General features: G+C 41.5%; 1 protein-coding gene across 1 annotated transcript in view; it reads left to right on the forward strand.

Moving 5' to 3' along the window:
- Nucleotides 1–13,445, forward strand: part of adgrd2 (adhesion G protein-coupled receptor D2) — a 76,035-nt gene that overhangs the window by 21,197 nt on the left and 41,393 nt on the right. Inside the window, exons 8-16 of the mRNA XM_057832957.1 lie at nt 6,499–6,610; nt 7,577–7,711; nt 8,058–8,166; nt 10,307–10,412; nt 10,490–10,545; nt 10,707–10,833; nt 10,985–11,088; nt 11,436–11,538; nt 13,115–13,268. Coding sequence (XP_057688940.1) covers nt 6,499–6,610; nt 7,577–7,711; nt 8,058–8,166; nt 10,307–10,412; nt 10,490–10,545; nt 10,707–10,833; nt 10,985–11,088; nt 11,436–11,538; nt 13,115–13,268 — 1,006 coding nt within the window. The remainder of the gene's footprint in view (nt 1–6,498; nt 6,611–7,576; nt 7,712–8,057; nt 8,167–10,306; nt 10,413–10,489; nt 10,546–10,706; nt 10,834–10,984; nt 11,089–11,435; nt 11,539–13,114; nt 13,269–13,445) is intronic.

Consider the following 13,445-nt stretch of genomic DNA (forward strand, 5'->3'; position numbering starts at 1 on the left):
CTGTCGCGGTGAGCTGCAGCCGGCGTGAAGAACTGTGCGACATGTGACTCACCCGTATTCCTCCTTCAATTGGCGAGTTTGGACGAACAGGGCAGCTGCGTCGAAAATGCCCACTTTTCGCACAATATATACACAGGCGCTCTGCATATCGACGTGTGCGCTCCGCCTGGGTCAGCCTGTTGCGCCTCAACTGCACTGATTCGGCATAAACAGCGGGTGGCGACATCGCGGACGCAGTACAGGCGGCTGGTGTAGGAAGCGGGGCCGGCCGGAAGACAGGGGAGAGAGAAGGTGGGGCGGTCGGCTGTTCGCTATGCTGCCGCTGGCGTTCACGAAGTCGATTGTCAAGACATATCGCCCTGTGTATGAGGCCATCCAGAGAATCGGGCGGCTCTTGAGTGGCCATGAGGTCCTTTAGGGAGTCGTTCAAGGCATTTGTAAACACGGCCTGTAGCGCTTCGTCGTTGAAGCGGCTCTTTGTGGCTAACGTCCGGAACCCAACGGAGAACTCGGCAGCGCTGCGTGTTCCCTGTCTAGCGGACATAAGACGACTGGCGGCCTCTTTGCCACGGACGGGGTGGTCGAATATCTTGCGCATTTCTTCGGTGAAGCGGACGTACGTGGCGCAAATCTCGGAATCCTGCTCCCACACCGAGGAGGCCCAATTTAACGCGACTCCACGAAGGCCACTGATGAGGTAGGCGATCTTTGCTTTATCCCCCTGATACATGGACGGCTGCTGTTCAAAGACCAGGCTGCACTGGACTAAGTAAGCCCGACATGCACCAAGGTTTCCGTCGTAAGGAGCGGGCGCGGGGACGTGGGGTTCTCGCCTCGTAGACGAGGACGTTGGGTTAGTTGCGGGCTCGCGGCTCGGAGGAGGGGCAGTGTGATGGGGGGCTAACGTGGCTAAGTGTGCCGGAGGAAATGGTGAGAGTTGTGCTTGTATGGTCTGGAGTGATTGAGAAATGTCCGTTACCTTTTTGAAGAGGGATTCTATGGCTTGGTGGTGGTCGCGGAGTGACGTGGGCGAGCCGGCGGGGTTGTCTGCGGGATCCATAATGGCCCGATCAAACTGTTAGGAATGTGCGACGAGAAGGGATCCAAATGCAGACACACGGGGATTGTGGCGAGTAGTATTTTATTGGTGATCACAAGAAGGTGGCTGATGTAGAATGCTCGGCTCGGGGTTGTTGATCTGGCGTAGTACGAGGAGGCTCGGAAGGGAGGCAGGCGTGGAATCCGTCGAGGGGCGCGCAGAGAGCAGGACCTGTGACGAAAGCAATGTAGTCGTAAGCCGGTGATCAAAGATATCATAAAGAGAGCGAGATACAACTGACGTGTGAAGCAGACAAGTTGATTGGGCGACGAGGTGGAGCGTCTGCTGGGCTTTTAAAGCTGGCTGATGTTCATTGCTCTCAGCTGTGGCCGCTCCACTCGTCTGACCTGCAATCAGCTAAAAACATGCACACCTGCCCAAGGAGTGACAGGCCTCAGGAGGAAGGGGAAGAGGACCTAACAATATTTAATAAAAATATAATAATGCCTCGGTCTCATAGAGCGTTTTTTAGGACACTCAAAGTGCCCGGCTGCTACTACATTAGGACATAAAACTACAGTAACATAGTACACTCACTGCTGTCTTGCTTCCTTTTCTCCTCTTATGCTTTTTTTTCTTTCTTTTGTCGCTTCCGGATAACTTCTCTTCGTTTTGGATATACACCAATTTAGAAAAAAGCCGAATCGCCGCTCACTCTCACTCTGAGTCACGTGACGGAAGTGGCGGGGAGTGTAGAGCGAGTGAAGGGGCCCCTTCAGGGAACTCGGACACAAGGCTTTCACTGGCACTGTCGCACTTGTCGCTGCGATAGTGCAGTAAAGCTGCGTGTGCTAAATCTGTTGGCCCTCTGGGGACCCCTGCTTGCTGTGGGCCCTAGGCAATTGCCTGGTTTGCCTAATGGGACGCGATGCCTCTGACCATAACATTAAACTGTATGAACTTGCTAACCTGCAAAATTCGAGAAGGAAGCTGCTTAGAGAGAAGTGTCCTCCCTTATGTGTTTTCTACTGTTAACGTTAATTAAACTGTGAGAAATTTAGTGAACTCTGCTGGAAACTATCATAGCTCACACAATAACCACATACACACAACATAATCATAACTACCGGTATGTATATTAAAAACTTTTTTGGGGTGGGGGGATGCCGCGAGTCACCCTCACTAGCGTTGCGATCGACATAATGAGCACCCATGATTTAGCCTATCAATCAATTAGGTTCATATTTGTGAGAAATGTAGCCCTGACTGTCACACCGTGGTAAGGTTTGTCGTGTCATGGTCATTTCCTGCTTTATTTTGTAAGCCTTTCCCTCCTTGTTTCAGATCACTTACCCTTCCTCATGTCCTCCCTAATACTAATAGGTTCCACCTGTTCTCCATTACCTTCTGTGTGTGTATATATATAGTCCATCTCCCCTTTGTTTTGTGCCTGTGTGTCATTGTCTGACGTCGTGTCACCCATGCCCATGTTTGCCCTCAGCCTTCTGAAATTCTGATTGTGAACCTTTTGTAAGCATTTTTGTGTTTGTTTGCTAATTTGTGTTTTTGATAAATGTTTTTGCCTTCCTTGGTTAAGTGATTTTTTTGTTGAACAACCTGCCTTGTTTGTTTTTACCTTGAGAGAGATATTGTTAAATAAATCATTTTTGTAAACAAAGAAAACTGCATTTGAGTCCAGCCCTGACACTGACCCCTGTTCACCCAGTCTGTTTGGTCTTAATGTCCCGTCCCCAGCAAAAAGCGCCATGCAGGTTATGTTGTCTTATTGTCCCTACCAATGTTGAGGCGAAACCTACGCCCTTGGTTTCTTAAGAGTTTTGGGGACGAGGAGGTTCATCCTGGACTTAGTCATCAGTCAATCACAAACACATTTAGGCAAATAATCGTTGAAACGCACATTCTCCAGTATACTTATTAGCAAAGGAAAGCATTATTTCGCTCAAGGCAATACAATTACATGATCTTTAAGGTCACTACTTTTGGCAGTTGAAGTTCGTTTAGTCCAGGGGTCAGGAACCTATGGCTCGCGAGCCATATCTGGCTCTTTTGAGAAGTGCATCTGGCTTTTGGCAACTCCGTAATCTTAAATGTGGAACCGGCCGGCTTGCTTGACATAAACGAGCTGTGATGAGCTGATTGATTTTAAACATGCGTCAAACATGCGTCGCAATGATATGCTTCAATTCGGTGGCCATTGGTGGTCCTCCTGTCGCAGATTGCACAAAGATGGGCATTACACAGCTCACCTCGCGTGTTAAGTCACCACTCAGCTAGCAGCGTGGCTCTAAAGTATAGTACAGGAGTATATGAAAATGTGTAGGGGAAAATTAAACCACGAAAGTGAACTGCGTTTTACCCCAAGTCACACAGGCGGGCAATCGGCTTCACTTTCATTACTTTTTCGCCTGTCAATATATCGCCACTTCAAGGAGAGTGACACTCATGAAACAGCTGCCTTGAGAGTGTGATGCACACGTCCACCTAGTTGTCCCTGGTTGTGGTTTCCACTTCTAGGAAATATACGCAAAGCCAATCCAAGTTTCTGTTTGATTTTTATCAATCACAGCTCGGCGAGTATATAACATACTGTATGTATACTCATAGACGCAAACACTCTGTATGGCTCTTGTAGAATCACATTTTTAAATATGTTAGGTGTTTTGGCTCTCGCAGTCAAAAAGGTTCCTGACCCCTGGTTTAGTAGATAAATTGTAAAGAGAGGGTCGATTTCCGCCTTTTGCCACTAGAGGGCAATGTGTTTTTTCATAAATTGATGCACTTTGGGGTTAAAAGACTGTACAGAGCTGTCAATTGAGTTATCACACTCCATACCTTTGCTTATAAACGTATCCTAATTCAATTTCCACATTCTAGCTTTGGCATTTCTCCACATAATACCTACAACCTAAGAGTATTTTAAGCACCTCACAAAGGATGACATTTAGACATACTGATACGAGGAATGAAGAAAGAACTACCAGTACATTTTTTAGTGTAGTGAAAAGCGTTATGTAACATTCATTTATTTGCCAACCATTTTCTATACTGCTTGTCGTCATTAGTATCATAGGTAACCATATTGTATTTTAACTGACCTATGTGGTCTGGTCACTACTCAGTCACAGGGCACATTGACAAACAAAATTCCATACTCACTCGTGCTGCATGTCACTTTAAAAATGTAAATTAATAATAATAAGTATTAGTAGTATAGTCTGGGTTTCCCTGCTTAAGCTGCTGCCCCTGCGATCTGAGCCCGGGTTAAGCGGTGATGGATGGATGGATGGATGGAGTATAATAATAATAATAATTATTATTATTATTATTATTAATCAGGTCCACAGAAGCCTGAATTGAATCTTTATAAAACCCTTGTTCCACTAGTGATTGTGCTTCTGTATCCATATGGAGGCAACTCATGGCAAGTGTTGTGTTTGTATTAAGCGCTCGCCTCCCTCCCCCTAGCCTCTCAACACTCCAAGGCCATCTCATCCCAGATTCAATGGATGAGCATCTCTTTGACAAACTGTTGCCATGCTCTTCCTCTAACCGCCTCCTTGCCACACTGCCCCTGCTTGTATACAGGGCTCAGCTCTCAGGAACATTGTGTTTAGAATGAGAGGTTTCAAAACTGACAATGGAAAAATGCACGATTAACTTTGCATTACAGTCTTATCCGTTGGACTCTTTGAGTGTTTTTCAGGCAAACTGTGTTTAGGCTCAGGAAAGGGAAAACATTTTACTGTGAGATGGAGGACTAGGTTAATAATATTTGGAAACATCTCAAATAAGTCATTAGATAAGCAGCGTAGCCAAGCAGTTCTCTATTCAAGCTAAACATTGCATTTTCTTTGAGGACAATTATTGTGCTTTATAATCATTTAATTTTCTGGTGTCGCTAAATGTTTATCAATTACAGTGGGGCAAATAAGTATTTAGTCAACCACTAACTCTGCAAGTTCTCTCACTTAAAAATTTTAGAGAGGCCTGTAATTGTCAACATGGGTAAACCTCAACCATGAGAGACAGAATGTGGGGGAAAAAAAACAGAAAATCACATTGTTTGATTTTTAAAGAATTTGCAAATCATGGTGGAAAATAAGTATTTGGTCAATACCAAAAGTTCATCTCAATACTTTGTTATGTACCCTTTGTTCGCAATAACGGAGGCATAACGTTTTCTGTAACTCTTCACAAGCTTTTTACACACTGTTGCTGATATTTTGGCCCATTCCTCCATGCAGATCTCCTCTAAAGCAGTGATGTTTTAGGGCTGTCATTGGGCAACACGGACTTTCAACTCCCTCCACAGATTTTCTATGGGGTTGAGATCTGGAAGACCCAGCCACGTCTCATCTTCAATGCCTTTGCTGTTGGAAGGAGATTTTCTCTCAAAATCTCTCGATACATGGCCCCATTCATTTTTTCCTTTACAAAGATCAGTCGTCCTGGTCCCTTTGCAGAAAAACAGCCCCAGAGAAATGATGTTTCCACCCCCATGCTTCACAGTGGGTATGGTGTTCTTCGGATGCAATTCAGTATTCTTTCTCCTCCAAACACGAGAACCTGTGTTTCTACCAAAAAGTTCTATTTTGGTTTCATTTGACCATAACACATTCTCCCAGTCCTCTTCTGGATCATCCAAATGCTCTCTAGCAAACCGCAGACTGGCCTGGACGTGTACTTTCTTCAGCAGGGGGACACGTCTGGCAGTGCAGGATTTGTGTCCCTGGCGGCGCATTGTGTTACTGATAGTAGCTTTTGTTACCGTGGTCCCAGCTCTCTGTAGGTCATTCACTAGGTCCCCCCGTGTGGTTCTGGGATTTTTACTCACCATTCTTGTTAGCCTGGTGCAGGTCTTCAATTTTGTCTCTGGTGTCCTTCGACAGCTCTTTGGTCTTGGCCATAGTGGAGTTTGGAGTGTGACTGACTGAGGTTGTGGACAGGTGTCTTTTATACCGATAATGAGTTAGAACAGGTGCCATTAATACAGGTAACGAGTGGAGCCTTGTTAGACCTCGGTAGAAGAAGTTAGACCTCTTCGACAGCCAGAAATCTTGCTTGTTTGTAGGTGACCAAATACTTATTTTCCACTTTAATTTGGAAATAAATTCCTTAAAAATCAAACAATGTGATTTTCTCTTTTTTTTCCACATTCTGTCACTCATGGTTGAGGTTTGCCCATGTTGACATTTACAGGCCTCTCTAATCTTTTCAAGTAGGAGAACTTGCACAATTGGTGGTTGACTAAATATTTATTTGCCCCACTGTAGCTGATCCAAGCAATACAAATTACTAATCGGTACGGAAAATGACTGAATGTATGCTTTATATTAAGCAAATTGCCCTACTGTACTTGTATCTGATTGCTTTTCTATTTAGATTAGTACAGCAGAGAGCATGATTGATAATGTACCTGTGTTGCATGTTTTATATAGGTGGTCAATGGACCCATGGATGTGGTGAAGAGCATTGACCGGATGGTGACCAGCTTGAGCTCCGAGTTGGTGTCAGAGAGGGATCATCTGACGTTTCACAGCCCAAACATCAGTGAGTGTCACACCACAGAGGTGGGGCGCCCAAGTCACATAATTTGACTAGTCACCAATTGCTTGGCTTGCTTGGCTAACTTGATTTGGCAATGAACTTCAAATGCATGTTTAGTAAAGTCATTTTTGTCTATAGTTGAGCACATAAGGCTGCTATTCCTTTGGTTTAAGAAAGAAACACACAGGTGAAGCCGGAGGTTTACATGTACTGTGCAAAAGCACACACATCCTGCACCAACATAGGATGAATGACCACTCACCAAGAAAGAAGCCATTACTCCTAAATTAAAAAAATAATAATAATACTAAAAAAATAACGAATAACAGAGCCAGATTTCATTTTGCAAAAAGAAACCATTGCAAAGCTTTTAACTTCTGGAAACATGTCTGTGGTGTAATGAAACTAAAGTATGACGATGGCAGCCACTTGTTATGGGGCTGTTTTGTTCCAGCAGGTTCTGGAGCTTTTCATAAAACACTGTAGATTACATCATAAAAAAGAACATTACTTGGATATATTAAGGCAACATCTCTTTTGCACAGTGTGTGCAATTGGTCACAATTGCATTTTAAACCTCCACTTTGCCATATTTATATATTTGGTGAAGTTCATGCACCTAAATATATTATTTGTAATATAGAGTAATTCAGTAATCAAGAATTTGGACAAAAACCCTTGTGCAATTGTCAGAAAAGTATGTCCGAACCTTTGACAGGTACAATGTAATGTGTCTTTACAACATGCTGTTCTCTTAACATGCTCATATTAACGGTACATTTTTACCCTGATGGCTGGACAAATACTGTAACATGATTCCACAGCTTTTTAGTATTTTTTTTGTATCTGAAATACTTATATACAGGGAGACAGAGAATGTACAGTACTTCAGTGCAATAACAATGTATTTCCATGATTTGTCCTATACTGTATAAGCAATTTTCCAATTGTAAATCTTGTTATCTATAGAGTTGGCTGTGCAGCAGCAGAGGCTTCAGGAATCATCTAAGGGAACAAGTTTCTGTGGGCCTGAGAATGAAAAACACTCTAACTCTGACTGTATTTCAGTCCCACATCAAAAGATCCAGGATCTCCTTTACAAAGGTAGCCCGAACACTCCAAGACCCAACCATTTCTTTTACTTAAGTCAATTGCTTTTTCACACGTACAGTATTTGTCAGAATGCAGTCACATTACTTTGTTTACAAAGCAGACACATTCAGCCATACAGGTGAATGCATCAACTATAAACAGAAGTGAGAATGTTGTGTGCTTTCATATTTTTCCGTCCAAGGTCTTACAGGTGGAGGCACACTGTTGGGTTTTGCAACAACTATTCATGAACAATAAATGATCGTAAATGAACACTTTGACAACATTGTTTCATTTAATCTGAGGGTGGTGAAAAATGGGAAACTCTTTTTCATCTGTTATTGTGCTTATTGTACAGGATTTCATAAACTCACTTTGGTCAACACTTGGTATGGTTCTCTACGGCCACTTTTCAATCCTGAGGGGAACATTAGCATGGTTCCTACCGTCACGGATGGTAGCCAAAGGTATTGTTTGTTTGTGTTTTCTTAGCAAATTTGCTTTTTGGGCCGTCGATAGCAGTTTTATTTGCAATTTTAAGACACCTTCATCCATTTACAGACTTTACCGCTTATCGTCACGAGGATCACAGGGGTGCTGGGGCATATTCCTGACTATGGGCAGAGGGCATTGGTTGTTAATGCTGAAACAATGTAGACTACATAGCGCAAAGAATTAATATTTTCTTTTCCTTAGGCCCAATTACATGCACTGTTTATCCATAGACTTCATGGAACTAAACATCTGACAAAGAATTCACTATCAGTTGACAGGACACGGCGCTCGGAGCCAATCCATAGGGGGCCTTTTTTCAAGAACTTCAAATTCAAATATTTTCCAAACCCAAGCCGCTAGCAACCTACAACCAAAAACAGGCCTCTCTCTTAGTCATTTATGATTCTCCATTAGCAGCGACATCAAAAAATTCAAAGTCGTTCCCTAATAAAATCCCGATTAATTATTTTTCATTATATAGCTATAACAAAATATAAAATGGCTATAAAATCCTCAAATTTTACACTAGATTCACAAAAATCACCAAATGCAGAGATAATCACCTATATTTTTGGGCTCAATAGCAATATTTAGCATATCATATGAGTTTTTCCCCAAAATAGCAACTTATTTTTTTATTTTATTTAATGCAAGTTTACAACAGCTGATAAATAACTCAGTTTTCACATCAGAAAGTTAATACTTGAGGAAAGCATGCAATTCATCTTAATTTTACTCAACAAAAGCAAAATTTGCATTTTTTTCTATGTACAATCACAACTTATTTAGGTTGAATTCCTATGTTACTATTGCCTCTGCACGTCTTACCGATGTTCTGTCAAATTTTTCATGTTTTGCTCCCAAAGCTTTTGTGGTGGTGTATGAGACCTGTTTTGCATTCAATTGGACTCTGAATCCAAAGGTGCTATGTATATAAACAAGTTACATCAAACATAAATGCGCAACACGAAAATGGTGTAAATTAATCCTAACAAAACGGCGAAGTCATTAACAGTGAGAGAGTGGCGTGCAGTTGTTGTGTGCAGCTAACATGGTGGGATGTGTCTGAGGAGAACTTTTCTACATGTCTGTCCATGATCAAATGTAAATTAATGTTCCTTTCTTTAAAGAAAGTTTGTAGTGTTTACTTTGGAACCGCTGCATTTGCGACCATTTTAAACGTTATGCGCATTCGCAGAACCACAAAGTTGCACTTTAAGATGGGGTGAAAGATTTTGACAGAACACTGGCTATCTGGCCCTCATCGTTTGTAGATTGAAATGCTACATTAAATAAAACACGTAAAAGGCGGGAAAAAAAAAATGTATGGGAGCAGAAATGTCTAAATTACCACTTTTTGCGAAAAAATGGGCAGATAGCTGAAAATTACTTGATCATTTGAATGTAAAGTTATGCTACAGTGTATGGATACAATATGGCGGCAATCACAAAACAGAGAGATAAAGATATGAATATACAACAGTCTAGATTCTTGGTTAAAAGCAAAAAAAAAAAAAAAAAAAAAAACGGGCAGTTATCATTCATTTTACATAAATATTTCAAGCTAAAATTATGTAATTATGTAATCCAATTTAGCAGCCGTCACAAAACAAAGGGCTTTTTAAGTTGAAAGTACATTCATGGTGCTATTTAATATAATAATTACCTGGAATCCTCGACCGAATGACTCTTGAGACACTCCTGCTTGCTTGTATGCAGTAAAACCTTTGTCCTGTTTTCACCTAAATCCGGTGTTAGAACGCAGCGTGTGTTTGAGTTTATCACAGTGAAAGCCAACTCACTGTTCTGCCTGGGTCAGCCCCCTACGGGAAGGTGTGGTACAATGTCTTTAGGAGCTGTCTTGTCAACTGATGGTGAAGTCTATGCATCTGCCTTTTCAAGTATTACTAACAAACATTTGGGACTACACTATATAAAGCCCAGTAGATCCCCTGATTATCAAATACTTTGATGATAGGGACAAAACGTGCTATAAATCATCTGCAGACACACAGTGAATATTTTCCAAGTAAATATATGTGTGATTTAATGTTAGTTGGTGAAAGCATCATCACCGTGTTGATTGTTTTAAAATGAATGTTTGCACTTCAGGTATTTGGGTACTATCCTGGGCTCCTCTGTCATATCCACCACGGTGCTGGGAGACAACCAGCCCGTTAGTACAGCAGTCCACTTCCAGCTCCGTCACAAAGTGCAGGTGAAAAACGCAGTTATTTGCAGTTATCAAAGTAATTATTTCAATTAATTTATTGTAATTCTCTATTTATCTATTAGAATTCTGCAGGTGCTGTATACGATCCAGTGTGCGCCTTCTGGGATTTTAATATCAAGTAAGAACATTTTAGAACAAAATAACAATTTAGGAATTTGGATGCCTTTTTAATACAATATCCTACTGTGAGGTTACAAACAGTAACAATGCACCACGAATAGTTCAAGATGTTCTTCACATTGCTTGGGTTTGGATAAATATATATCTGTGTCTATCTAGTCCAGAGGCTGGTGGGTGGTGGAACACCAAAGGGTGTGAGGTTGTTTCCAAACATTATGGCTACACTGTGTGCTACTGCAATCACACAACCAATTTTGCATTGCTACTACAGGTCTACGAAGCACAGGTAACATTCAAACTGTGTTTATATAGTTATTTTCACAGTTTTTGCTGCTATTTAAAACTCAGAGTTTCATTATGTACTGTATGTGGGGATGGGGTGGGATGGTGATGGTTGTGTGTGGGAATGTGTGCGTGCACGTCTGAATGTGTGTTAGCCGAGCCCAGAAGACAAAAAAGCTTTGCAGGTGCTGACGTTCATTGGTTGTGGAGTGTCTCTGTGTGGCCTCCTCTTCACCTTCATCCTCTTCATTGCTGTGGGGTGAGTCACACATATCAAAGAGCACACCCTTTAAAACGCAGAGGATGAAAAGCATTTCAAAAACTCCAACGAGATTCACATCAGAAAGAACTATTTACTAATAGTTTTTTTCAAAGCAGATCTGAGAATTTTCTTTTTAAAGACTAAATATTCACATTGGATGTTGTATTACGTCTTTGATGACAGCATAACATGGAATTTGTATTCTTACATGAATATACAGGTAGCCAGCTTTTAAATGATTTAATTTTATGTCAGGAATTAGTTCAATTTGGAATATTTATGGTAACTTAAATACTGAATATATTTGAGTACATTGATATTCATCTGTGTTTGTCCTTATGTAGTGTTCCTAAATCGGATCGCACAACTGTCCACAAGAACTTAATTGTTGCGCTTAGCATCGCTGAGCTGCTTTTAATGTGCAGTGACTGGGCATCTGCTAATGAGGTGAGATTCCATGTTGTTTTTGTTGCCACTGCCTTATGATATGAATTTCATTTGGTCCCTGGTCCTTATAGACCCCAATCACCAACGTCACACAATCACGTGATCGCTGTGCTGTGCCGCCATATTGTCTGTCCGTATTCTCAATGGTCTCAATTTATCGTGCAATTTATAGTGCAATTCGTGGAAGCCCCGGTGCTTTCAGACACTGTAAACTCATTGGATGTGTTGCATAAAAGGTGTTATGTGGAAAAGCTTCTGTCGATCCATTCAGCAGATCCATATTTGATGCCTAAATCGATATTTTTCGACCCGCTGTCTTCGCCGTCTCTGCCTGACATCTGCTACCCTGATATCTACAACTATCTTGTCCACAGAAACTCAGCCTATTCTCACGGAACTTTGAAAAACTTTTAAGAGCAGCACTCTAAGCAACATTACCCCGTGTGACCTTTTACTTCCAATTTTCTAAAATGTCGACAATCAATAAAAAAAAAGTTGACTGCGATGGCCGACGCTTCAAGGATAGGTGGATATTGGACTATTTCTTCAATAAAACACACAACAACTGTGTCTGCCTCATTTGCAAAGAGACAGTCGCTGTTTTCAAAGAGTTCGATGTGACGCGATATTACCAAACAAGACACGCTGACATGTACGACAACATTACAGGGAAGATATGCAGCGAGAAATTATAGCAACTTGAAGCTAGTTTAATTTCACACACAGCAGCAGTATTTCGCATGAGCCCGAGTGTCGAAAGAGAACGCCACAAAGTCGAGATTGTTGAAATTATGAATTTAAAAAAATAATAATAAAGCAAATGTGACACACAGAACGGCTTGCTAAAATTTGTTTATTGTTCTACGTAAATCAGCCAAGGTAGCCCCCCACATTTTTACCACACCAAATCTGGCCCCCTTTGCAAAAAGTTTGGACACCCCTGTTTAACTGATGATCTGTAGACGAGGCCAGCTTCTTTCACTTGGTACTAGCTAAATATTATTCAAAAAGTAATGATGGCGGAAGAAATAAACATCTTGAATTTGAAACTGTATGTTGTCGGCAATTAGCCTCGCAATGATCTTAATTGTGGTTGTCAGCCCAAACCCCCCTAAATATATATTAAATGCATCTTACCAGGTATAAAATTACTACTACATAGTCTGTGGTGATCGTTTGGTGCCCAGTTTTCTCGTCGAATTGCAGCAGTCCATCTCGCTCTTCTCTTCGGATCTCTCGGAATACGGTAGAACTTCAAGTGCAACCGCCACACACGACTTCACCATTTTAATTATTAATGTTAACGAGCAGAAAAACACGCCGCAATATGAGGCATGTACGTAGCGGTAATGTGTAAATACGACGAGCTGACGGACAATATGGCGGCTCCAGTCAGGGGGGCGGAGTTGTGACATCATGTGATTGTGGTCTATAGTTTTGTAACAAAATTAATTTAGGTCAGCAAAAGACTTTAATAGACTGAAGTTATAGAGAAATTTAACACCTGAAAAGACAGATAAGGAATAAAGGCATCTTTTATAACAATGTCATTATTTCTCGACATTGATTCCTGCAGGGTGCTTGTTTTGTGGTTACGGCATTGCTCCATCTCTTCTTCATGGCCTCTTTTTCCTGGATGCTGGTGGAAGGTTTGCTATTGTGGAGCAAAGTTGTGTCAGTCAACATCAGTGAAGACCGCAGAATGAAATTGTACTACATTATTGGCTGGGGTAATCTCATACACATTTCTTTAATTTCATACTACACTGCCCAACAGTGTAAAAGTAACATACTTTGATATAGGGTATTTGTCTGGCAAAATTAATGAATTAATAACAAAGAGAATCAAGGAATAAGACATACCGTATTGGCCCTGAATATAAGACAGTGTTTTTTGCATTGAAATA

Source organism: Corythoichthys intestinalis, chromosome 3 (assembly GCF_030265065.1).
Source record: "Corythoichthys intestinalis isolate RoL2023-P3 chromosome 3, ASM3026506v1, whole genome shotgun sequence".
NCBI lineage: Eukaryota > Metazoa > Chordata > Actinopteri > Syngnathiformes > Syngnathidae > Corythoichthys > Corythoichthys intestinalis.